The sequence below is a fragment of the Budorcas taxicolor genome, chromosome 12, assembly GCF_023091745.1.
Source record: "Budorcas taxicolor isolate Tak-1 chromosome 12, Takin1.1, whole genome shotgun sequence".
NCBI classification, from domain to species: domain Eukaryota; kingdom Metazoa; phylum Chordata; class Mammalia; order Artiodactyla; family Bovidae; genus Budorcas; species Budorcas taxicolor.
In genome coordinates this window covers 31,140,971-31,168,180 of record NC_068921.1, presented here as the reverse complement: position 1 = coordinate 31,168,180, position 27,210 = coordinate 31,140,971, and the positions used below count along the sequence as shown (strand labels likewise).

The 27,210-nt window shown below is 44.2% G+C and overlaps 1 protein-coding gene across 1 annotated transcript in view; it reads left to right on the top strand.

The window, feature by feature from the left end:
- The window catches only part of MTUS2 (microtubule associated scaffold protein 2), a 256,633-nt gene that overhangs the window by 126,372 nt on the left and 103,051 nt on the right, over nt 1–27,210 (top strand). The window contains exons 6-7 of the mRNA XM_052650268.1: nt 9,094–9,192; nt 16,992–17,203. Coding sequence (XP_052506228.1) covers nt 9,094–9,192; nt 16,992–17,203 — 311 coding nt within the window. The remainder of the gene's footprint in view (nt 1–9,093; nt 9,193–16,991; nt 17,204–27,210) is intronic.

The window sequence follows — 27,210 nt, the reverse complement described above, 5'->3', positions numbered from 1 at the left end:
ACAGAAATATAATGAGTAAAGCTGTTCCTGTGATGGATTTGTGGGAGGAAAATAATCCAGTTCTCCTGGGGAATCAAGACTCTGCATGATCTGTTAGGTCCTGAGAAACTGTGAATAAGTAAATCATGGTGGGAAAGGTACTTTGATTTTTTGAAACTGCCTAAATAGAAATTGGGTTTTATTCACTGTGGCAGTTTTAGTTAGGTAAGTTCAAATGAAAGGAATGGTCTGAATTATTTGTCTTATTCTATCCAGTAATTTACTTTCCCATTAATTCAAGAATACAATAAAATTGTGCCTTTCAGAGCAAGCATTTCCCCCATACAAATATGATCTACTTAGTATTAAAAGTGCCCAAATAAAAATATTAAAAATTCCCTGGTGCCTCCTGACGGGTGGGAGGGACGTCCAAGAGGGAGGAGCTATATATATACCTAGAGCTAGTTCACTTCGTTGCACAGTGGAAACTAACAAAACGTGGCGAAGCAGCTATACCCCAATTTAAAGAAAAAGGAAAACAGGAATCAGAGGGGAGGAAATGATGAGCAACATTTTAAGAAAATTTCCCTCAGCTGCAGGACTGGAACAGCCTACCAGGTGCCCAGCATAATGAATGAAAACAGACCCTCACGGGACGGGCACATTATGAGATTTCATAAGACTGGGGAAAAGACGAGGTACCAAGGTTGAACTTTAGAGTAGTATCTAACTTTCCCAAAGCATCCCTGAAAACTAAAAGAAAGATACCTTCTCAATCCCCAGGGGAAAGATTGCCACATCAGAATTCTGGGTTTAGTCAAGTGACCAACTGTAAGAAGAAATTTGCAGCCAAAGCGGGGTGTGTGAATTTCAGAGGTAAGGTTCTAGGTGATCCAAGGTGCAGGGTGATACTCAGGTTTCCTGATTAAAGGTGCCTGGCAGGAGTTGTTGTTCATTCGCTAAGGCATGTCCTGACTCTTTGTGACCCTGTGGTCTGTAGTCTACCAGATTCCCCTGTCCTCCACCATCTCCTGGAGTTTGCTCAGATTCATGTCCATTGAGTCAGTGATGCAATCTAACTATCTCATTCTCTGCCACCCTTCTTGTTTTGCCTTCACTCTCTCCCAGCATCAGGGTCTTTTCTAATAAGTCACCTCTTCACATCAGTGGCCAAAGTGTTGGAGCTTCAGCATCAGTCCTTCCAACGAATATTCAGGGTTGATTTCCTTTAGGATTGGCTGGTTTGATATCCTTACTGTCCAAGGAACTCTCGAGAGTCTTCTCCAGTGCCACAACTCGAAAGCATCAATTTTTTTGGTGCTTATCCTTCTTTATTGGAGAAGGCAATGGCAACCCACTCCAGTACTCTTGCCTGGAGAATCCCAGGGATGGAGGAGCCTGGTAGGCTGTTGTCTATGGGGTCGCACAGAGTTGGACACGACTGGAGCGACTTAGCAGCAGCAGCAGCCGTAGCAGCCTTCTTTATGGTCCAACTTTCACATCCGTACATGACTACTGGGAAGACCCTAGAAAGAGTGGCAGTTGTCTAAGTACTGAAAGGCTGGGATGTCAAATGAGTTGCGCATGGGACCATGGACATTTCCCAGCTTGATGGCAGGACCTGAGGTAAGAGGAAGACCATGTCTAGGAGTAAGTAGAAGTCAGTAACTATTGTAGTGATAGCAAGGAACAGTGTTAGAGTATATCAGCCAAAAGTTAGGAACCTCCAAGGAAAAGGAGTTTTACACAAGCATAGCAGCTTCAAGTTCCAGTGGGATGGTGCTGGGTGGTTTGAAAGATAAGTTGGGTGAGGAGGTGAGGACCATTTGAGAAATTTACTCTGAAAGACTGAGGACAGTTGTGGGTAGTAGTGGTTTAGTCACTCAGTTGTATCTGACTCTTTCAATCCCATGGACTGTAGCCCAGCAGGCTCCTCTGTTCATGGGATTCTTCAGGCAAGAATCCTGGAGTGGGTTGCCATTTCCTTCTCCAGGGGATCTTCCAGACCCAGGAATCAAACCTAGGTCTCCTGCATTACAGACAGATTCTTCACTGTCGGAACCACCAGGGAAGTCCATACTTGGGGATTATAAAACTTTTAAATAGATATGATATTTTCCCCCAAACTTCACTCCTCCATTCTTTTATTTTTACCTTTTCACAACAGTCTTCAGAATTAAATTACCCCTGCTCTTATCCCAGGAAATAATTAGATCTGTTACAAGTCTGATTTTTGTAGGTCTTTATTTGAGCCCAGAAATCTTCTTTATTCTACTTTGAGTTTCCACTTCCCTCACACATGCAATAAAGGGTGGAGGAAATGGAATGAACCTTTAATAGTTTCAATCTAGCCTCATTTCAGGTATATTTAGATTGTTTCCCTCATTAACTCCATTTTCCACCAACATCAGATATTTCTGTTGATTTTTTAAAATTACTATTGGCATGGGGATTCCCTGGCCATCCAGTGGTTAAGACTCTGAGAGCCCACTGCAGTGGGCATGGATTTGATCCTAAGTCAGGGAACTAAGATTCTGCAAGCCAAGAGTTGCAGTAAAAAAAATATATTACTATTCACAGCTAAAACCTGTTTCTTTCTCTTATCTCTGTAACCCCTCTGGAGTCCTCTCTCACCCCCCCTCTCATTTATTTATAACTCATCCAGCTTCCTCTTTTATTTGTTGTGTTTTTATCTAGATAATATTTCCTTTCTTCATCCCATTCAGTCCCTATAAATCCTCCCTTGAAATGGTCCCTCATTCTATCCGTCTCCTAAGTGACAACAAAATCCCTGCTTCCTGGCTACATCATTCACGTTTTCCCATTTGCCTTCTGCAGTTCCATTGCCTGATAATCATACCTTGCATCGTTGTCACATTTACCTTTCATTTTTCTTCCTGTTTCTCTTAATCTTCCTAACGGGGCCTTTCATGACATCTGGGCCCGGTCTGTTGGGCTAGGGGAATTAGAATTAGCCCCATTAGTTACACTTTCACAAGTGGATAGAATGAGAAGGTTAGACAGTTAGAGCATAAAGTCTCTGGCTGTGCATGTTTCTTTATCCTTTTTGTTTCTTATCTTTTCTTACTTCTACTGAGATTTATTTTCAGGGATTGGTGGCCCATTGTGTGTGAGGTTAGGAGCCTGTGAAAATTCCCTTTGATTTTTTTTTCTTGATGTGCTCATTTTATTAAAATATATATATATATATAGCGTTTTTCTTTTTATGAAAAAAAATATAGAGCATTTTTCTAACCATTATCTATAATCGAATTTTTCTTCTCATTTTGATGTGCTCCCTGAGGATTCTGAATTAAACATTGTCATTCGTCATCACATTTTTAGGAGCACAGCCTTGTGCTCCTCCACTGCTCTTGGATTGGGGAGCTCTGGTCCTGGGCTCAGGGCTCCGCTCAGGTGGGCTTGGCGTTAAGCATCCGTGATGAGCAGGTTGTAAGAAAACACAAGGTGGGTCTTGGAGCAGCACGTGTTGGAGTCTTGCACATGGAAGGCCCGTGTCCAGAAGCTGAGCTCACATGCTCGTCTTTCCTCTACCAAGGAGCAGTGTCCAGGAACTTTGCCAGGGAGCTCCTTTCGACCTAAGCCTTTGGGAGGCTGTTTGCTGATCTGTTTATGGTGAAACGCTTTAGGGAGTGTCTGGAAGTAGGTGACTGTTGTCAGTGACTGTCAGTTTCAAATGAAACTCTGTGACTTCTCCTCTGAGACCGGAGGGAGACCAGCATTTCTTTCCCCACTGCCGCCTTCTTCTGCAAACCTCACCCCCTCCACAAGAGCTGCAGTGACAGGGTTCTGGACTTTGCATACACACATCTGCGTGGGGTAAGGGGCAGAGTGGGGCAGAGTTGAGGGGTGGGAAGGCAGATGCCTGTCCAAAGTCCAACCAGGGGGCAAGAGCCTTTATAGATGGAGGGAGGGGACTGCAGGCAGAAACAGCACAGTCAGCTCTGACAGTCATCTTGAAATTGGTCATTGGGGGTCTGACCAGCGTCATCTTGTTTTAAGTACAGTTAGCCTTCAGTTCCAGGGCCAGCATGCTCCCATTTCCTTGAGGCCGGTTCTCAGAATTGTTACAGCTTATGTCACGGCTACAGTCTAGTCATTATGCAGGTAGCCTCCGCCTGGTGGGGGTTTCAGTATCTATGAGACAGCTCACGGCACATGGCTCAGAATCTTATCTATGGCTCTTGAGAAGGTCCTAAAGGTCCTTGGCTATGCTTACAGACTAAACTATCATTATTTGGTCTCCTGTGACTGTTTTCCTCTGTTTCTGCATGTTCTCACTTCTCTGATTAAACTTGCTCTTTGGCTAAAGTTTTTCCACAGACAGAAGACAGGCAGAGGACATGGGGCAGGGAATGGGACGCGGGGCAAAGACCACAGGGTCCTGCTCCATTTCAGTAGGTACTCCGGGATCTTCCAGAGTAAAATGAAAGTTTACAGTGTACTTAAAAATTATTTACTCTGAGTCCAGATTGCAAGAAAATTGGAAAAGCCACTGTATTCTTGACTAATTGCCCTAATTTTCTGTGCCATCAAGAGTTCCCTGAACCACAGAGGAATTTTCTCGGCAGCTCTGTGTTCCTACAGGGACAGGATCGTGAAACTTTCGATCAAAGTTGTGCTTGTGGAATTGTTTGTACTCAGCTGGTTGCTTTTCTTATTTCTTCATAGAGCAGACAAATTATTTTCATTTTGTTTTCGGTTTCATAGCTTTTGTTTTTTATTATAAAAATAATGTATGAGATCTTCATTAAAAGTGGAAATAATGCGGAAGCATATGAAAACAGAAGGTAAAATTCCCTTGATCCTACTGCTCAGAAGTAGTATCCATTATCAAAAATATTTTAAAACTAGTAATATTTTAACCTGGCTTAAAACTCAATATTCAGAAAACTAAGATCATGGTATTTGGTCCCATCACTTCATGAAAGGGAAAAAGTGAAAGCAGTGACAGATTTTATTTTCTTGGGCTCCTAAATCACTGTGCACAATGACTGCAGCCATGAAATTAAAAGACTGTTGCTCTCAGGAAAAAAAACAATGGCAAACCTAGACAGTGCATTAAAAAGCAGAGACATCACTTGCTGACAAAGGTCTGTCTAGTCAAAGCTGTGGTTTTTCCAGTAGTCATGTACAGATGTGAGAGTTGGACCATAAAGAGGGCTCAGCACCAAAGAAGGTGATGCATTCGAATTGTGGTGTTGGAGAAGACTCTTGAGAGTCCCTTGGACTACAAGGAGATAAAACCAGTCAATCCTAAAGAAATCAACCCTGAATATTCATTGAAAGGACTGTTGCTGAAGCTCCAGTACTTTGGACACCTGATGCAAAGAGCTGACTCATTGGAAAAGACCCTGATGCTGGGAAAGATTGAAGGCAGGAGGAGAAGGGGACAACAGAGGATGAGTAGGTTGGATAGCATCACCAACTCGATGGACATGAATTTGAGCAAACTCCCGGACATAGTGGAGGACAGGGACGTCTGGTGTGCTGCAGTCCATGGGGTCAAAGTGTTGAACATGACTTAGTGACTGAACAACAACAACAAAACTAGGGAACAGTCTTTCAGAAATTTTTATATATTTACAGCTGGGTGTGTTAGTTGCCCAGTCGTGTCTGACTCTTTGCGACCCCATGGACTGTAGCACCCCAGGCTTCTCTGTCCATGGGATTCTCCAGACAAGAATATTGGAGTGGATTGCCATACCCTTCTCCAGAGGATTTTCCCAATCCAGGGAATGAACCCTGGTCTCCTGCATTGCAGGCAGATTCTTTACCGTTTGAGCTATGAGGATGTCCCATTTACAGCTGTAATATAGATAATATCTTTGTGTATTAAAAATGGGATAATACCGTGCATACTGTTCAACAAATAGCTTTTTAATTTATTTCTAGTGAACATCTTTCCATGCCAGTATAATATAAAGCAATCTCATTGTTTTTATTGGCGGCATAGTGCTACCTCATATGAACATACTAGAGTTTACTTAACTATAGTTTATTCCCCATGTGCATTTTGGTTATTTTCATGTCTTTATCGTTGTGAATGATGTATGAAGTGTCTTTGAACATACATCTTTTCACACTTGTATTCCGAAGAGAGATCTGTTGAAGCAGAATTGCTGAGTCAAGTCTATCAATGTTTAAATTTTTGATAGAAGCTGCCAAAGAGCATTCCATGAAGGCTGGATGGAAAGTACTGAAACTCTGAATAAATATTTATGTTTTGTTTCCCTTCAAAGTGTTGTGTTTAGCTCACACTTTGGCCTTTAACACTTTCCTTCTGAGCTCCCAGGAGTCTGGGTGACTTTCTGTGTTACTTGAAACCTAAGATCTGAGCAGAGAGAGGGAGAGTGAGATGAGCCACAAATTGGATCCTCTGCGGGGTAGGTGTGGCTTCGGTGGAGTGGCATGGGGGCTGGGCTTTCAGGTCCCCCGAGGGTCCAGCCTCCTGAAGCCCCTAAATGCCTTGGATTGAGCTGTCTTGAAAAGATCCCAATAGGAAATGGAGGGGACAGTGGGCATTGACTGAATGGCCGTGCTGTCCAGGGCAGGATGCATTGTCTGGCTGAAGTTTATATTCTAGTGGGGAAGGTAGACAGTAAGCAGACAGATTCGTGGATCTGTTTTGGATGGAGGTAAGTGGTGCAAAGAAGAATGAAGCGGGTAAGGGGAGAGTGTCAGGTGGTAGGATGGCTGTTTTACCTGTTGTGCCAGGCACTGCCTCCCTGGAGACTGTTGGCTGTGCCAGGACCTGAATGAGCAGGTGAGTGAACCAAGCGCAAGGCTCGGGGAGGCACATTCCATGCAGAAGGAATGTGCACTCAAGAGAGTGTGCCCGCAATGGGAGCAAGTTCAGCAAGTTTGAGCACCAGCAAGGTATAGGAGGAAGAGCAGGAGGCAAGTGGACACGGAGGGAGGGGGCGAAACAAGCCCAACTGGGTCAGGAGAAGCAGGAGCTCAGTCAGGTCAGAAAAGTAGAGAGAGGTTGGTTGCAAATACCTGCCTTCCTCTGCAAAGCCCGGAAATGACTCCCCAATCATGTGTATGGGTGCGTGCGCACACACACACACACACACACACACACACACATGTGCATACGCTTGCATACACACATGCATATAAATAATCTCAAACAGTGCTTTTAAAGCTGTAAGGGAAAGTTGACATATTTGGACATATTGAAAATTTTAAAATACAGTACAACAAAAGGTACTATAAATAAGTTGTAAAAAGTAAAATGTGGAAAAGGCAAAGGATTAATATCTAGAATAAATGAAGAATTCTTACACATCAATAAGAAAAATGGGTGAAGGGTTTAATGAGGCAATTTTCAAATGCATATGACCAATTTTAAAAGATTCCAAGCATTTGGCAAAAAAATCAAAATGACGGAGACTTCAGTGTCAGTGGGGCATGGGATGTGTACAAAGAACTGGTCTCCCACACTTGGTTGGGAATGTCAATTAGCAGCTTTGGGTGGAGGACAACTGGGTTATGTCTGGCAATACTGCAAATGAGCAGACTCTTAATCTGGCAAAAGCGTATCTGCATTTATTCTGTAAAGAGGCCGATACATGCTTACAAAGAAACAAGTAGAAAACTGTTTACATGGCACATTTATCTTTTTTAATAGCTGACGCTTGCAAACACTCTAAATGCTCATCACTGGAGGATGGGTAAATTATAGTGTTTCTTTGCCCCTTAATATGATGTGACATGTTTAAAAGATCTATAAATGCGCTGATATGAAAAGGATCTTGAAAAGTGTGGGTAGGTAAAAAGAAATCGCAGTATGCGATTCATTTAATTAATTAATAGCCATGTATGTGTTTATGTAGGTATGTTTATAAATAGCTAGAATAATGTCTGGAAGAATAAATGCAAACTGCTAGCAGCAGTTACCTCTGAAGGGGGAGTAGCAGGGTGGGGCTGGGAGTGAAGAGGGAAGTTTGTATTCTGCTTCCAAGGGACCATCACCATCACTAGGGTTCGTTTTATTTTTTTAATCACAGTGTTTGGGGTTTTTTAAAAATTTATTTATTTATTATTTTTGGCTGTGCTGGGTCTTTGCTTCTGTGTGTGGGCTATCTCTAGTCGCAGCGAGCAGGGCCACTCTTCACTGCAGTGCACGAGCCTCTCATTGAGATGGCTTCTCTTGCTTCTGAGCATGGGCCCTAGGTGCACAGGCTTCAGTCATTGTGGTGCATGGGCTTAGCACACGGGACCTTCCCAGATGGAGATCAAACCCTTGTCTCCTGCACTGGCAGTCGGATTCTTTACCACTGAGCCACCAGGAAAGCCCAGGGTTTATTTTTGAAATGGCATAATAAACGGTCCTGAGGTGGAGACAGGTCTAGGTTCGCCCAGGTTGGTGTTACTTCTCTGATCCTCCATCCATCATTCTTTGACTTTCTGATGAAGGGGATGTGAGGTGAGGGTCTGTGCCCAGCATACGAGGGAGAAATGGGGCCATGTCCCGAGTGCCCGTTCTTAGATTGAGCCCAAGTTCAAGATGTCCCGTGCTGCTGCAGCCGCCTCTGCCATCTGGTCCCACAAAGGCTCAGCTGCAGCAGAGACAGAACTCGGAGGCTCTCCAGGTCACCTCTGCAGACCAGCTGCGTGGAAATTAATTAGAGGCAGAACAAGTCCCCTGAGGCTCAGCTCTCATGATGCTGAAGTCATTAGCAGTTAGATTCGGCTACAGCTTCCTTCTCCATCTTCTGAAAATTTGTTTTGGCAAGGAGACAGGCCGACTGAGTTAGTGGCTGAGGACAGTGAATTTTAATTCCCACATAGTTTGTAAGGGCCTTTGGGGTACGGTGACCCCCAGAGACAGGGGCGGTTTTCATCATGTCAGAGACAGCAGTGTACTTATTCCTCTGACTGCTCGTAACAAAATTCCCTTTGCTATAAACAAGCGTGTCATTCCTGAAGCACAGGAGGTGGTGACTATAGCAACAAATCACCCAAATATTATTTTGTTCTGTGTGCCTTTTGTTAAGCCTCCCTTTCCACAAACAATTTGTGTTAACCGTTTTGATTGTAATGAGCTCTCTTTTGTTTCTTTCTCTCTTTTTAAATTATTTATAGGAGCCAAGAAAGAAGGACAAAAAGAGCAAGATGCCAATAAACCTGCAGTTTCATCTCCTAAGAGGACAGCGGCTTCGAGCACCAAGCTCCACTCACCAGGTATTTAAGAAATGTGAACTATGTTATCTGAGGAGACTTGAACTTGGAATGCATTTTGTTCAAATGTCATTAGTGGAGTGATGCCAGCCCACGTGGTACGCGTGACTGTTCCAGGGCTTGACGTTTCGTGTACGGCTGTGTTCTGACTCCAGCTGAAATGAACCAGCTGTTGGCATCATTTTGTCTTTAAAAAAATGTTATTAATGCTGCATTTAGAGGGTAGGATCTTCTCTGTGTAGGAGTATCTGCTATTCCAACAGCACCTGAGATAATTTATAATTGGAAAACAGATTTTGGAGATCTTACCTCAAGAGATAATATTTTTCCAAAAAGAGGAGAAAAAGATGAACCGTGGATATCAAACACTTGTTATGTTATTTATTTACATACTTGTATGAACAAGCTATAGAATGTCGTGAAAGTTGAAAATTACCTATTATGGAAATTCATGTTGTAAGACATTAGCCTCTTTGTAGAGCAGAATGCAGTATAACCTTTAAGCACAAAAATAGTAGCAATAATAGCAGCTTAAGTTTGAGTTCTTACTGTATACCAGGTACTGTCCTTGGGTCTTTAAATGAATTCATTTATGTAATGCCCACAGTAACTGGGAGGTGGGTACGGTATTGCCTTTTCGTTTGTATGTGCGGAAATTGAACTTCATAGATTTTCATTAACTTGCCCAAAAGTCACAGGAAATAAATAGTAGAGCCTTTGTTTCAACACAAGCACTTCGAATCCCACTTTGAACTGCACTCTTACTTGTTGCGCTATGAACCAGAAACCTTGTCAAATAATGACCTTATTTATAATGTTTCCAGTAAATTTTAAAAATGTATAGGAAGTAATCCAAAGTCACACATGAAGAGGGTCAGGAGACAGAGCCTGTTACCAAAGGCAGATTTGTGTGTCTGATGCACAGGAGGGAAAACAAACTGAAACGTTGGAGTTTGGAGCAGAAAAAGGTTAATTGCAGAGCCTGCAAGGAGACTGGTAGTTTGTGCTCTGAAAACCCAGAACTGCTCAAAGGATTTCAGCAAAGCACTTTTAAAGGCAAGTTGAGGGAGGAGTGTGGTTAGTTGTTGGAAACTTCATGGTGTGGGAATCCTTTGCTCTTGCAGCTGTCCATGTGGGTAAAGTCAGGATGTTCCTGTAAACTTGCAACAAGACATATGCAGGGAAAGGTTGAAATGAGGGCTTAAAAAATTTAAATCCATGTCAATGAAAGCAAAGAGAGGGGAGAAAGGAAAAAGAAAACAGAGGAAAGAAGAGGAAGGAAGGGAAGGGGTTCAGATCTACTGAAGCAGTAGTCCGTTCCTTTTTATCAGCGAATAGAACTCCACTGTGTAAGTACCGCAATTTATCCATTTACCTACTGAGACACTTTGGAGATTTCCCCCAGGGATTTGGCTATTATAAATGAAGCTACCACGCACATTTGTACAAGCCTTGGTATAGACCTCTGCTTTCATTTTTCTTGGCAAATAGCTAAGAGTGGAATGCCTGAGTCATATGATAGCTATGTGTTTAGCTTTTAAATCTGTTTAAAAGTTTTCCAATCTGTTTTCCAAGGTAGTTGTACCATTTTATATTCCCGTCAGTGATGTCCAAGAGATCCAGTTCCTCCATGTCCTTGCCAACCCTTGGTATGGTCAGTCTTTTAGATAATAAACATTATAATAGGTACATAGCAGTATCTCATGGTTTTAATTTGCATTTACCTGGCAACTAATGACATTAAAATGTTGAACATCTTTTTTACATTTATTTGACATCTGTGTTTATTCTTCCATAAAATATTCCAATCTTTTGCCATTTCAATTGGAAGTGTTTTTTTTATTGAATTTTGAGAATCTCTGTATATTCTGGTCACAATTTTTTCAGGTCTGTGATCTGCAGTTTTCTTTTCTCCACAATTTATGTATTGTTTTGCACTCCCCTAACAATGTCTTTTGAAGATTAGAAGTTCTTAATATTCATGAAGTCCAATTCATGATTTTTTCTTTTATGAACCATATTTTTAGTATTATCTTTAAAAATCTTTACATAACCCAAGTTCATAAATATTTTCTCCTACATTTTATTCTAAATTACATATAGATTTTATATTTACATCTATGATCCATTTAATTTGTTTTGTATGTAGTATAAAATATGACTTGATTCTCAGTAGATTTCTACTGTGATCATTATTATCTCTTCTGCTGACATTGAGTTTAATTAGGGAATGTCATTAATTTGAAGTCTCTCTGCTTTTCTAATGTGCATTTAATACAGTAAATGTTCCTTCATATACTACATTAGCTGTAATTCACATATTTTGATATATTGGGTTTTCATCTTCATTGAGTTCAAAATTTTTTCAGGTTTCCTTTTCTGATTTCTTCTTTCCCCATGATTATTTAGCAGCATTGTTTTTAGTTTGCAGATATTTAGGACTTTCCAGAGGTCTCTCTGATTGTATTTCTAATTTAATTCCATTGTGTCTGGAGAACATACTTTGGATGATTTGTTCAGTTCAGTGCTGATCAGTCGCTCAGTCGTGTCCAACTCTTTGTGACCCCATGGACTGCAGCACGCCAGGCTTCCCTGTCCATCACCAACTCCTGGAGCTTACTCAAACTCATGTCCGTTGAGTCAGTAATGCCATCCAACCTTCTCATCGTCTGTCGTCCCCTTCTCCTGCCTTCAATCTTTCCCATCATCAGGGTCTTTTCCAGTGAGTCAGTTCTTCGCATTGGGTGGCCAAAGGTGGATGATTTGAGTCCTTTCAAATTTGTTGAGACTTGTCTGATACTCCACACAACAAGGGCTGTCTTGGTAAATCTTGCTTTCTCAGCATGTGGGGAAAACGAGGTCATCTCTCTGGTGTCTCTTCTCATGAGGCCACTAATCCCATTCATGAAAGCCTCACCCTCATGACCTAAATGCTTTCCCCAGAGGAGATTAGGGATTAGCACATGAATTTTGGGAGAACATGAACAGCTCAAAGCATCTGCACATGTGTGCAGAGGAGCAGAATCATCGGGGTCCGGGCTACCATAGGAGAATGTCAAGCCAGCTCTGGTGAAGAGAAACCTATACAATGAGAGTGGACAGGTCTGGGAGCACAGCATTCCTGTCCCCAGCCTCCTCTCCTTGCCTCCTCCATCCGTCTCTCAGGGCAACTCCCCTTTCTTCAGATTATTGAACATCAAATAAGCCGAGCTGCACTGGTCGGTGGTGCCTCTGTCAAGCCTTGAACCCTCAACTGTCATGTGATTGAGGAGTGGCAGCTGAAGTCCAGGTGTGTTTCCCTCCCCTGCTGCTCTGGAACTTCCCTGAGGATCGTCTTGACCCATTTCTCTCCCCACCTTTGCAGCCAGGCTTGGGGAAGAGGCATCTTGTGATTCTCGTCTCTGTCGCTTGCCTACAGATGACTTCTCCCATTCCTGCCAGCTAGCAACCCCCTCCCTATTCCACTGCCTTCCCTCCCCTCAATCCTGCAAAGGCCTCTCATGACCTCCTGGTTATTAAGTCTAAGTGACACGTCCTGGTCCTTATCTCTGTGGCCTTTGGTGTTACTGATCACTCCTTTCCTGAAATTTTCTTTCCCTTAACTCTGTGACACCTATTCCTGCTGGTTTTCTTCCAGCTTTTGGAAGTGCTTGCATGGAGTTGTCTTCACTAGAAACTCTTCTGCAAATTCTAAATGTTGCCCAGCAATTTGGCCCAGGAGAGTAGACCAAACTGAGTTCAAATCCTGGCTCGGTGGCTCACATGATGTATGAACCGGGGCAAATAACAGAATTTCTCTGAGCCTCAGCTGCTTCTTTAGTAATTCACATATTGTGAATTTTACTCTTTTAAAGTGTACAATTCAGTGGTTTTAGTATATTCACAAAATTGTGCAGCAATCACCACTACTTCCAGAGCATTTTCTTCTGGCCGCAAAAGAAACTCATACCCATGAGCAGTCGCTCCCTACCCATGCTCCCCAGCCGCTGACAACCAGTAGTCTATTTTGTTTCGTGGACTTGTTTATTCTGGACATTTCGTGTAAGTAGAATCATATTCTGTGTGGCTTTTTTCGTCAGTTGTTTTCACTTAGCACGTTTTTGAGGTTCATCCATGTCAAAGTGAGGATCAGTAGTATTTCCTTCCTGGATCAGTGTTTCATTCCTGGTTTGGGCTGAATAATAGTACACCATGTGAATGTGTCATCATTTATCTACTCATTGGTTGATGGGCATTTGTTTCCAGCTTTTGGCTACTATGAGTAATGCTGCTATGAAAATCCATGCCATTAATCTTTTCATATGCAGTGTCTAATCTTAATCCCATCCAGTGTATTTTTATCTCAGACATTTGAATTGTTAATCTCTAGAATTTTTATTTCAGTCTCTTTTTATCTTTGTTTCTATTTGATGTACTCAGTCTTTCCTCCAGCCTCTTGATATATGGAATATAGTTATAATAACTGTTAATTGCTGGTGCTTTTCTTGGCTGACTTCAGTTAATTGCATCCCCTCTTCATCATGACTTGTACATCCCTGCTTATTTACATGCCTGAGAATTTTTTTAGATGACTGACATTGTGAATTTTTCCTTGTTGGATTTTTTTTTTTTAATTCTATAAATATTCTTAAGCTTTGTTCTTGGGTAAAACTATGTGACTTGGAAAGAGCTTGATCATCTTGGATCTTTCTCATCAGCTTTGTTAAACAGATCCTGACCAGCAGTTAGTCCAGGACTGGTTTCAGCAGAGCACCATGATATGAGCCTTCCAGGTGTTCTGATGCCCTGGGAATTGCAGAGGGCACAGGAATTGATCCTGGCCTTCTGTGAGCTCCCGGTAGTGTTCCTGCCTGGAGCAGGGTAGAACCCACTCCCTGGCTCTGGACACTGTCCTCACCTGCTGCACTGATGTGAGTTGTCCAGAAACTCGAGAGGCCCTTCTGTGTCACTCTGTGTCTCTGTGGAGCTGTCCTCTCAGCTACTCTGCCCTGTAACCACTGACCCTTGAACTTCCTGAGCCCCCAGCTCCACCGTGCCAAGTTGGGAAGACTACCAGACTCCCCCGGGGCTTCCTGACTCTCTGTGCCACAGCCTGGAAGACCACCCAGAGAGCAGGCTCAGGCATCCCTGGGGGTGGTAGGGGTCGTCTCGTGTGTTTTGGAGTCTTTGGTTCCTCGTGCTTCATTGCCTAATATAATGTCTTGAAACCCACTGACACATATTTTGGTCAAGTGTTTTGGGTCGTTTCAGATGAGAAGATAAATCTACTCCTTTCTTACTCCATCTTCACCAGTGAAAGTCGCTCAGTCGTGTCTGACTCTTTGCAACCCCATGGATTATACAGTCCATGGAATTCTCCAGGCCAGAATACTGGAGTGGGTAGCCTTTCCCTTCTCCAGGGGATCTTCCCAACCCAGGGATCGAACGCAGGTCTCCCACACTGGTAGATTCTTTACTGGCTGAGCCACAAGGGAAGCCTAAGAATATTGGAGTGGATAGCCTATCCCTTCTCCAGTGGATCTTCCCGACCCAGGGATCAACCTGGGGTCTCCTGTGTTGCAGGCAGATTCTTTACCAATTGAGCTACCGGGGAAGCCAGATGTAACTATAATTTTTAATATAAAAATTAAGCAATTGTTATAACACCATTAAGCCAAGATTTTTCACCCTTGGAGGAAGGAGACATTTAGATTTACTTTGATAAATAACACTCATACTTCTTGTAAATAATAAATGATAATAAATGTCCCAAAGTTGAGACTATTTTGCATAAATTTTTGTCTAAAGAGTGTGTTATCATAACCAATTCTTATAGTTGGCTTGGGAAACTCTGGCTGTAACATCTTTTTTTTTTTCCTCCTATTTTCTGTATATCAAAATAGAAAATGATCTGCTCTTTCCTTGGAATGGGAAAGGTAACCCTCTTCTTTCTAGTGTGTATGCTTAGTCTCTCAGTCGTGTCCAACTCTTTGCAACCCCATGGACTAAACCCACCAGGCTCCTTGGTCCATGGGATTCCCCAGGCAAGAATACTGGAATGGGTTGCCATTTCCTTCTCCAGGGCATCTTTCCAACCCAGGGATCATCTCTTGTGTCTCCTCCATTGGCAGGAGGGTTCTTTAACCCTGAGCCACCTGAGAGGCCCTTCTTCTTTCTGGAATACTTATTTATGATTGGGCGGTTTGGCCAAAATGTTCGTTTGAGTTTTTCCTTAGATCGAACTTTTTGGCCAACCCAGTAATTCCTGCCCTTACCCGTGCTCCACACTGGCCAGAAGGAAATGTCCTGCTCTTGCGCTGTCCACTCTCCCCAGCACTAGCTGACTCCAGACAGACAGGTGCCAGCGGTGAGTAGAAAGTAGTGTGGTACTGGGCACATTTTTTTTCTGAAATAAATTTAGATCAGTTTAAGAAAAACAAAGCCTGTCTAAGACGACAGAGAATTCAGCACACGTGCTCCCTGGGGTGTCGTGCTGGTGCCAGCCTGCAAGAAACAGACTTCCTGTCTGTTGGGAGGTGGACCAAACTCATGAAGTGCTTTTCCTTAAGCTGGAGGGCTATCAAAGTTGTGTCCTTCCGTTCTTCTCCCTCTTGTTTACAAGTGTTAAGGTCATGGGCCTTCTCTGAGATTGTAGACATGCAGGTCCCAAGGCTGCAGTGTTTGCTTGTCATGTCCGTTGAGCTTCCAGCTTCAGGACTGAAGCATGCTTTTCCATCCATTAGAATCCTCTGGATAGTGACCAGGTGACTGCAGATGAATTTTTCATGTTCTCTTTGCATTTTGAAGGCCCGTGTTCATCCTGGCGCTCAGCCTTTGCACGCAAACTGCTTGCATTCATCTGTAAGAACAGACGGTGACTGGCTTCTTCGCTCTGAGTCGCCAGTGGTCACTGGGATCACCATAGATTCTATGTGCCCCTACTCAGAGTAATGCAACCAGGGGATGTGATTGGGACGAGACTGGGGGAATGGGAGAATGTTCTAGGTTCAGATGTGCCCCCAGACTTGTGAGTTCAGTCAGAGATGCTGCAGAGTGGGTCAGCAAGTGTCCTTAGGTGTTGAGATGGCTGGCGAGGAATCAGAGAACCCAGAGCCCAGATGCTGACGCTGACTTGCCCATGGGCAAGGGCAGGGCCTCATTTCTTTGCAAGTCCGCTGGGCCTCCCACATGTCATTGACTGAACAGGTGCTTGACGCATGTATGCATGCGTGCTCAGTTGCTTCAGGCATGTCTGTTTCTTCGCCACCCCACAGACTGTAGCCCGCCAGGCTCCTCTGTCCACGGGATTCTTCAGGCAAGAATACTGAAGGGGCTTGCCATTTCCTCCTTCAGGGGAATCTTGCTGACCCAAGGATCAAACTCACATCTCCTGCCCTGCTGGATTCTTGACCGCTGAGCCACCGGGGAAGCCCGTCAGTGAAAGGGTTGCTAGGTTTTAAGTCTGGCTTCAACCTGGATTGAGTGATTTCCCTTTAGATGCTTTCCAAGGGGAATCCCCTTGAAGGTTAAAAAAAAAGAAAAAAAAAGCCAACTGCTCCAAGTCTGTCTAAGTAGACCGGGAAGAAATGTAGGCAGCTGGGAGGAATTGGGCAATTCTATCTGTTCCTCTGCTTCCAAGCGTGAAACCTTGCACTTGGAACCACTTCAACAGAACAACACTTCACAGTCCTTGTTTTTTTTCATTTTAACACTTAGAATGACACACAGCGGGCCCTTCCTTCTCAGCCCCTTGCCGGCATCTTTGTGTCATGAGGAGCACTTGTCACATCTGGGCTGACTGTTTTCTCACCCTTGCTTCCTAGGGTACCCCAAGCAGAGGACCACGGCCCCCCGCAACGGGTTCTCCCCGAAGCCGGACCCGCAGGCCCGTGAGGCGGAGCGGCTGCTGGCACAGCGGCTGAAGGAGCGCTACGAGCAGCAGGCCCGGCAGCTGGGGCTCGCGCGGGCGGAGCTGAGGACCGCCGTCCGCGGCTTCCAGGCACTCGCCGTGGCCACGCAGCTCTTCTTCGGGAAGGTGAGGCCACGCCTGGTGGATGTGGACGCGGAGGGCAGTGGCGGGGATGGTTCTTAGTGTGCGAGCTTTAATTCGGGTTTGGGGTTAGAGATGGTTTGATTTTCAGGTGCTGCGGTGTCTCGGCCAGCATCATGGGATGTTTTGGGAGCCGAATTGAGACTTGTGTGTGAAAGACGTTAGTCTGGGAAGACAGATTCATAACCTTGACTCCAAAAGGGAAAATTACATTAAAAAAAAGAAAAGTGAAAAAGTGAAAGTGAAGTCGCTCAGTCGTGTCCAACTCTTTGCAACCCCATGAACTGTAGCCTACCAGGCTCCTTTTGTCCATGGGATTTTCCAGGCAACAGTACTGGAGTGGGCTGCCATTTCCTTCTCCAGAGGAAAGAAAAAAAGGAAAGGTATAAAGGGAGGTTTGGAAGGTGAGAATGGGGCATGTGGTGATTTGCATTTTGGACCCGAGATGGCCAGGTTCTGAGACATCTGTGCCTCTGAGCACAGAGCAAGCCAGTGCGGCAGAGCGGGCCACTGTGGCCCTTGAGGGGACCTGGAAGCTGCTGGGCCTGGGGCCTCTCCTCCGGGCCATGCTCACAGTGTGCAGGGGGCAGCGTGGGGAGGGGGCGTCCCCTGACCCCTTGTTTCTTCTGACAATGCAGAGAAGCCTTGGGTTCCTCAGCCTAAGAGTCCAGAGTCTCCTGGGCTCATCCAGATGCTGGGTGTGTTATCAGACTTGGTTTGTTGTTGCCTTTTGTGACCCCGTGGATTGTAGCCCACCAGGCTCCTCTGTCCATGAAATGTCCCAGGCAAGAATACCGGAGTGGGTTGCCATTTCCTTCTCCAGGGACTCTTCCTGACCCATGGATCAAACCCACGTCTCTTGCATTTCCTGCATTGGCAAGTGGATGGTTTACCACGACCACCACCTGGGACGCCCTTGGTACCGTCTGGTAACATTCACCAAACATGGTTCAGCCTCCCTGTCTCTCAGTGTAGAAGGGAGGCGGTGGGAGCCTGAGTCTGACTTTGTACTTTCTTGCTCCATCCCGGGGTGACCAAGGAGCATTTGGGGGAGAACTTGAAACCTTTACCTTTGAAGTTTAAACACTATGAGTTACCATATCAATAACCTATAAGGCATTAATTTCATGTATGGACCTCCTGGGATCTATAAATGAAAGTAAAAGTGCTATAGAAATGTCCCCCAACCAGGAAGGTGAACTAACTAAATTTCTAGCTAATTTAAAGAAGAAAAATCAGAAGAATATTAACCAACACCATGTCCACTGGTTTTCCTTATTATTTGAACCTTAAAGTGTGGAGGACTCCGACCTTTTATGGCAGCCTGCAGCCTCTCTTGTCCCTCCCAGTATAGAAGCCTCAGCTGCCCTGTTTGATGCTTGTTTCCTGTTTTTGCTGAAAGCTTTTCACCCAAGGAGCTAATTCCCAGTGTATAGTTGTGATCAAAGACAAGATGAACAGATTTCAGTTTTATCAATAGTTTCCTTTTCCTCCCTTGTCAAAATGTTAAAACCAGCAATCAATGACCAATTTGAATGTTATGTCTTCCCTTCCAGTCTGGTACCTCTGGGGTCAGCCTTGAAGAGCCAAAATGACTGTGTTCCCACCCTGTAAGAATTAAAATTACAGACACGTTTTTGAGGCACCAGAGGGGCTGGACTTGCCATGTTAAATATTGAGCAGTTTTCTTATTAGAGAGAGTCTTATTTTCTGTTCTTCAGCTAGATGTATGTTTTCCACTGACTGTCAGGTCTTTAATAAAGAGAGGAAATCAGGGCTGTGCGTTGCAGTTCGGTGATAACATGTACTGTGTTACTCTGGCCACTGTGTTGCAACATGTACTGTGTTACTCTGGCCACTGTGTTGCTTCTGTGCATCACGCAGTGTCGTAACAAGTCCTTGATAAAGACTTGGTGTGGATTGATTTGCCAGCAAACACCAACTTAACACATTGGTCACACGCGCTGTGAGGGTTGCCCTGTGGCTCACATGGTCAGAAATCTGCCTGTAATGCGGGAGACCCGAGTTCTATCCCTGGATCGGGAAGATTCCCCTGGAGAAGGGAATGGCTACCCACTCCAGGATTCTTGCCTGGAGAATCCCTTGGACAGAGGCTACAGTCCATGGGGTCACAAACAGTCAGGTATGACTGAGCAACTAACACTTTCATTTTTTTTTTTTTTCCCCCAACATGCAGTGTGTTTTCAAGTTGGAGATTTTAGACCCCACTCATGGCATCATGGCAGAGAAAAAGAGTTTTCTGTGTTGAGATTAAGGGTCGGTTCCCTGTAACGGTGCATTTCTGGGTCCCAGGAGAATTCCTGTTGGTCCAGGGGCCACTAGTTGTACTTCTCTGTAGCATCCTCATGGCCCTTCCCTCGGAGATCCCCAAGGGCTGGCAGGTGATTTGCAGGCATGTCCATCAGAGCCCCCTACTGGCTGGAGCCACACTCAGCTTGACATTTCAGCAAGATAGATGGTGGGCCTGAATTTCATTCTCTTTTCAGTAAATCACAACCAGTGACTCCAGGCAGGCCTCCTGATGACCCTGGCATTTCCCCTCCCACCCAGTGTGTCCTTTTCTCTGTCCTGATCGCAACTCTTTCTCCAGATAAGCTCCAGAAGAAACAACGGAGGTTTTTTTTTTAAGTCTGTAATTGAATATAAGCGGCTTCCACATAGGCTGAATTTGCTCCATGTGGTTTAAGGTGATTGATTTGAGAGTTTGCGACTGGGCTGGAGCACTCAGGGAAATAAGAGGCCAGGCAAGCCAGGAAGTGTGGGTGACGGAGCCCTCTGTTACAAGATATCGTGACCCTGACGTGTTCCCTGTATCCTATTGCGGGAAGCTGATGCGTTATTATTATTTTTATATGTGAGACATGGTCACAGCCCAGCTTCCTATAGCTATGCAGAGCATGACCACCACAGCTAGCCTGAAAAAACAAGCTCTTTCTGCTCTTCTTCCTAAAGACCCTGCTGGAGCGCCACACCTGTATCTTTTCTGTGTGTAGCATTTTGTCTACAAAGCCTGGCGCGGTAGAGTGAGGACACTGTGCTGGCAAGGGGTCAGTCCCACCAACGCCTTCATCCCCCTCAAGACTTGAGCAAGTTACTGTCCCTCTTGGAGCCCTGTCAGCATCACCCATGGGAAATTAATACATCCTTGCCCTACGCCAAGTCCCCTCTGACCAGTCATCTTTGAGTCTCAAAGTTTCCTCAGTTGCAAATAGGATCGTTAATAACTCTTCACAAGGTTATAGAGAGAATGTCGTGAATTAATGGGCAAAGGTACTTTGAACAGTATTCAGTAAAGCATCCTTTTTGAGGACAAGGAAATCTGACAAATATTTTACTCTCAAGCGGGATGAGTAAGACAGGTGAGAAATGTAAAGTGAAAACACAGAACAGACCCCTCTTATTTCATTTTATGTATATAAAGGATTTGACTTGGCGTGTCCTTTAAGAATAGAAGCAGTTTTCTAGTCCAGCTATTCAGCTGGGGCTATGTATTTTTTCCAGAATGTGCTGATTCCGTTAAGGATGGGAAGTCACTAGAAAAAGGAAGCATAGATAAGAATCTTCCATTTCTGCCCTATGCTTCACAGCTCATGGCACAGCGGCTGTGAGCATTGTCAGCTGTGTTTCAGTCTGAGCCCAGTGTCCGGGGACGCTCAGATGTCCCCTTTAAGTGCCAACACCAGCCTCACATTTATGCTGATTTTAGGTAGTTCCTCTCTGTCAACAGGGCACAGTCCTCACCACCAGCCAGACAGCTTTGCTGAAATCTGCGGTCTCAGACCTCGGGGGGGTGTAGTAATAAGTGTGATTCTCAGGGACTTGTACTTCTCAGAGTCATATTGAAAGATTATTTTTTTAATCTTTCTCTGCCTGGTTCCCGGAAACACTACTCTAGCAGCCCCTGGTGGCTAATCCAGGAAACAACACAACTGATGGTCCTGTTAATATTAATAATGTATTAAGCGGCATGCCTCACCCTGTAGCATCAAATTTTACAAGTCACATCTGAGAGTGTATTTATTTTCATTTCATTTTTAATTAGGTTTATTATATTTATTCAGTTTTTTCATATTGGTTTGTATAATTTTTATCATTTTACTTTATGAATGTGACAGATGTTGGTTTTAATACTTTTTATTTATTATTGAAAATATTATTAGGCATACAGAGAATGAAAATTAATGTCAAGCATTTGTGTATTTTCTAAGCTTAATCAAAATTAATAAGCATCAGCCTCCTTTTCCCTAAAGTATATAGTATGAAAGAGTTAGTTGCTCTCTTCTCAGACTCTTTGTGGTTCCTCTGTCCGTGGGATTTCCCAGCCAAGAATACTGGAGTGGGTTTGCCATTTCCTTCTCCAGTGGTTCTTCCTGACCCAGGGATTGAACCTGGGTCTCCTGCATTTCAGGCAAATTCTTTACCGTCTGAGCCACCAGGGAAGCCTCAGTTAGGGGTGTACATATTTTTAATGTAGTTCATATATTTAACGTTTCATCTTCAATTCACTTATGTTAGTAGGTTTTAATCAACCCTGCCTCCACCAATGAAAGGTTCTATAGAGTTCAAAAAGTAAAAGACAAAGCATTTCAATAAGAACATCACTCTTGTTTATTGACCATCTCCAGTGTCCTAGACCGCTTACATATAACATTTTAACCCTCACAAAACCCTGCCTGGTGTTGACATTATTTTCATGGGACAGTTGAGGAGATGGAGGCTCAGGGAGGTTCTGTAGCCTTCCCAAGACAATAGAATTAGAACGCAATGGAGCCACAATACAACCCATATCAACCCATGTCCAACCCATATCAGTTCAGTTCAGTTGCTCAGTCGTGTCCAACTCTTTTTGACCCCATGGACTGCAGCATGCCAGGCCTCCCTGTCCATCACCAACTCTCGGAGTTTACTCAAACTCCTGTCCATTGAGTCAGTGATGCCATCCAACCATCTCATCCTCTGTCGTCCCCTTCTCCTCCTGCCCTCAATCTTTCCCAGCGTCAGGGTCTTTTCCAGTGAGTCAGTTCTTCCCATCAGGTGGCCAGAGTATTAAGAGTTTCAGCTGCAGCATCGTCCTTCCAGTGAATATTCAGGACTGATCTCCTTTAGGATGGACTGGTTGGATCTCCTTGCAGTCCAAGGGACTCTCAGGAGTCTTCTCCAACACCACAGTTCAAAAGCATCAATTCTTCAGCACTCAGCTTTCTTTATAGCCCAACTCTCACATCTATACATGACCACTGGAACAACTATAGCCTTGACTAGATGAACCTTTGTAGACAAAGTAATGTCATATCAACCCATGTCCAATCAACCCATGTCCAGCCAATGTCCAACCCGTATCAACTCATGTCCAGCCCATGTTTTCCAGAATGATATGGTATTTCCTCTCCCTCTCCACACAGCCTTCAAGGCTGTGAGGATTTGTACTATGCCTTATATTTAGGGGAGGACTGGGAACATGGTCCGTTTGTACCAGGGCCCTCAGGGCCTGAGTGAGTTACAGCGAGGCCCACCGCTTTACTCCACATACACTCTTTGGATTATCTCTGAGCCCAAATATACATCACCATGCATCCTAGCCATTCAGTTTAATTCCACACCTGTTGGTTAAGTGGAAGACTTAAAAACTCAGTCTCAGACCCTGCCTTCTAATTCCAGAGGGGAAAGACACTTGTTCGAATCCCTGGAGGACAGAGTATTGATGTGGCTCTCAGGGGTCCCACAGGGAGCGATTACTCCAGCCGGGGCCACATGGCCATCCAGAGAAGACGGATGCTTGTGTACTGGCCCTCGAGAGTAAATCAGGCTTCCACGGCAGAGATGGGGGGCCCAGCTTAGCGGGCGGCACAGCCCTGGAACAAACCAGGCTGGATCTGCCAGGAGTAGAGTCTGATTTGCTTAAAGTGTGGAGCTTCTGGACTGTCAGTAGCCAGAAATGAGGCAGAAGGGTTTGGTGATTCAAATAGCTAAGTACAGAGAGGCTCAATTTGAGGCAGTCAGGAGGCTCTGAGAGTTTTGGACAGAGTACATTTGAAGCTGCATTTCAGGACAGGTGATATAATAGCAGAGTATGGGATGGACGGTAGAAAGAGAACCCCAAGCAGAGAAAACACTTAGGAAGCTCAGCTGCTTGTAGTAATAATCTGGGCAAAAGGTGGGAGGGTGAGGAGGAGGGTCTGACACAAAGGAGAGGGTGGATCCAGGACCCCAGGACCCAGCCTGTGAGCCAGTTGGGGGGTCCATTGGGGTTTACAAGTCCAAGAGGCTCCAGGTGGTAAGAGGTAAACCGTTCCCACCCTGGCCCCAACAAGTCCCAAATGGAAATCACAAAACTGAGGAGTGTTATACTCAAGTAGGACTCTTGTGTTTACGGCTCAGGAATATTTATAAAGAGGTGGCGGGTTCTCTGTTTAACTATTTTCTCTGGAACTGCACACTTTGTGCATCCATGAACCCTCAGGGTCTAGGTCCAGTGAACCTGTAGGGATGGACATTTTTCCTCCAAAAATGTACTTTTACACAATACGTATATTACTCAAATATACTATCATCTGTTCCTTTGGAATTCAGAAAAAATTGTTGATAATTCTATCACATGTTCCAGGAGTGCTCTCTGTCCCGTTCTCTCAGGAATTTCAAGTGGGAGGAGCTTATTATTTTATATTATAGTTACCCATGAAGATCCCCTAGAGAAGGAAATGACAACCCACTTCAGGATCCTTGGCCTTGAGAACCCCATGGACAGAGGAGCCTGCTCCCATATGTAACATCTCCTCCCTCAACCTGGACTAGTCCTGCTTTGTCGATTTCCAAGATTCTTTGTTCTTTGTGATGCTAGGGGCTCCATGAGGAAGTTAAACATGAGTTTAAATGTCAGGAGAGAAAAAGGAAGCTCTAGAAAAGCAGATTTGGGAGTCATTTGTGTAGAAGTGACATTAGAAGAGGGTGATTGACAGGAGCATGTGTACAGGAGGACACGGGACAGAGCCTCTGTAGGGACCCAAGGAGAAGGAGTGGGAAAGAAAGGAAACACAGGCGATGAGGAGAAAGGTCAGTGCGAACAGGAGAGTCCCTCCTTGAAGAAGCCAAATGAGAGAGGAGTTTCTGAGAGAGGGAGTGAACTGTAAAACCAGGTACCAGACAGTAGATGAGAATGATACAGAATGAGAAAGTATCCAGAGTTTGGCACTTTCAGAGGAGCATCTGTAAATGGGTCAGAACAAGCAGACTCCCCTGGTTCCTTAACAACCAAATGGTTCAACAGGTTTGGCCTCCATCACCGTGGACTCCAAAATCACTGAGTATAGTGACTGCAGCCATGAAATTAAAAGACGCTTGTTCCTTGGAAGAAAAACTATGACAAATCTAGACAGTATAATAAAAAACAGGCATCATTTTGCTGACAAAGGTCCATCTAGTCAAAGCTATGGTTTTTCCAGTAGTCATGTATAGATAGATGTAAGGGTTGAACCATAAAGAAGATCCAGCACCAAAGAACTGATAATTTCCAATTGTGGTGCTGTTAAAGACTCTTGAGAATCCCTTGGACGGAAGGGAGATCAAACCAGTCAATCCTAAAGGAAATCAACTCTGAATGTTCATTGGAAGGATTGATGCTGAAACTGAAGCTCCAGTGCTTTGGCCACCTGATGCAAAGAGGCAACTCATTGGAAAAGACTCTGATGCTGGGAAAGATTAAAGGTGGGAGGAGAGGGGGAAGACAGAGGATGAGATGGTTGGGTGGAATCGCTGACTTGATGACATGAGTTTGAGCAAGCTCTGGGAGTTGGTGATGGACAGAGAAGCCTGGCGTGCTGCTGTCCATTTGGTTGCAAAGAGTCGGACACGACTGAGCGACTGAACAAGCTTGTGGTGAAGCTGGTGCTTTTCCCCATCAGAAATGGCAATGGTGACATCTACAGGGCATTGGCTGGAAATGAAATCTGTGCTCTGAGAGGAGTGCTGGCCAAGGATTACCTTAAATTCCAGAGTGTTTTACAAAAGCAGGTGCTGCTCGCCTCCCCTCGTTCACTAAAGTGCGAATTGCAAACCTGCCTGTTGCACACACGTCAGTGATGCTAGGTTTGAAATTAAAATCACACAACTGCTTTCATCGTTCGTTTTATTCCTGACAATCAACGTACTAAGACAGCAAGAATAAGATTGATGTCATACGCTGCAAGCAGCTTGACTAGGAGATCATTCATGAAAGCAATTACATATTGAGAGTCCAACAATCTATGTCTGTAATTCAGTACCTAGAGATTATAAAGGCTCATGATGTCTGCTCCACCAGGAACAGAAGGAGAAATATTTAAACCTGAAAAACACTGACTCTGTAACATGGCAGTGTTCTCCTTAAAACAGAGGCATCATAAAAACTGCTGACAGAATAGGCAGAGGGGGTATCATTTCTCAAATTTTTCTTCAGGAGTATTCCCCCATTATTGTTTCAGTGTGAAAGAATTGCAGTGCATCTATTTTACAAGCACACAGGAGGCAGAAGGAGAGGAGGAAAAAAATGAAGAATAAATGCAGTGCATGCATGTTGTAGCTTTAGTCGTGTTTGACTCTTTGGGACCCTATCCACCGCAGCCCGCCAGGCTCCTTTGTCCATGGGACCCTATCCACTGCAGCCCGCCAGGCTCCTCTGTCCATGGGATTCTCCAGGCAAGAATACTGGAGTGGGTTGCCATTCCCTTTTCCAGGGGATCTTCCCGACCCAGGGATTGAACCCATGTCCCCTGTATCGGCAAGCAAGTTCTTTCCCTCTAGTGCTACCTAGGAAGCCCCAGTGCAATGCATAGAAAAGTTATAAAGATATTAATCCAGCCAGAACAGTAATCACATGAAATGTGAGTGGTCTAAACACACTACTTAAAAGACAGAGATAGTCAAAAAGGGTTTTTTTTTTTTAACATAACTATATGTTATCCACAAGAAAACCTATTTAATAGATTAAAGATCTAAACGTAAGACCAGAAACTATAAAACTCCTAGAGGAGAACAGAGGCAAAACACTCTCTGACATAAATCACGGCAGGATCCTCTATGACCCACCTCCCAGAATATTGGAAATAAAAGCAAAAATAAACAAATGGGACCTAATTAAAATTAAAAGCTTATGCACAACAAAGGAAACTATAAGCAAGGTGAAAAGACAGCCTTCGGAATGGGAGAAAATACTAGCAAATGAAGCAACTGACAAACGACTAATCTCAAAAATATACAAGCAACTCCTGCAGCTCAATTCCAGAAAAATAAATGACCCAATCAAAAAATGGGCCAAAGAACTAAACAGACATTTCTCCAAAGAAGACATACGGATGGCTAACAAACACATGAAAAGATGCTCAACATCACTCATTATCAGAGAAATGCAAATCAAGACCACAATGAGGTACCACTTCACGCCAGTCAGAATGGCTGCAATCCAAAAGTCTACAAGCAATAAATGCTGGAGAGGGTGTGGAGAAAAGGGAACCCTCTTACACTGTTGGTGGGAATGTAAACTAGTACAGCCACTGTGGAGAACAGTGTGGAGATTCCTTAAAAAACTGGAAATAGAACTGCCTTATAACCCAGCAACCCCACTGCTGGGCATACACACCAAGGAAACCAGAATTGAAAGAGACACGTGTACCCCAATGTTCATCGCAGCACTGTTTATAATAGCCAGGACATGGAAGCAACCTAGATGTCCATCAGCAGATGAATGGATAAGAAAGCTGTGGTACATATACACAGTGGAGTATTACTCAGCCATTAAAAAGAATACATTTAAATCAGTTCTAATGTAATGAGGTGGATGAAACTGAAGCCTGTTATACAGAGTGAAGTAAGCCAGAAAGAAAAACACCAGTACAGTATACTAACGCATATATGTGGAATTTAGAAAGATGGTAATGATAACCCTGTATGTGAGACAGCGAAAGAAACACAGATGTATTGAACAGTCTTTTGGACTCTGT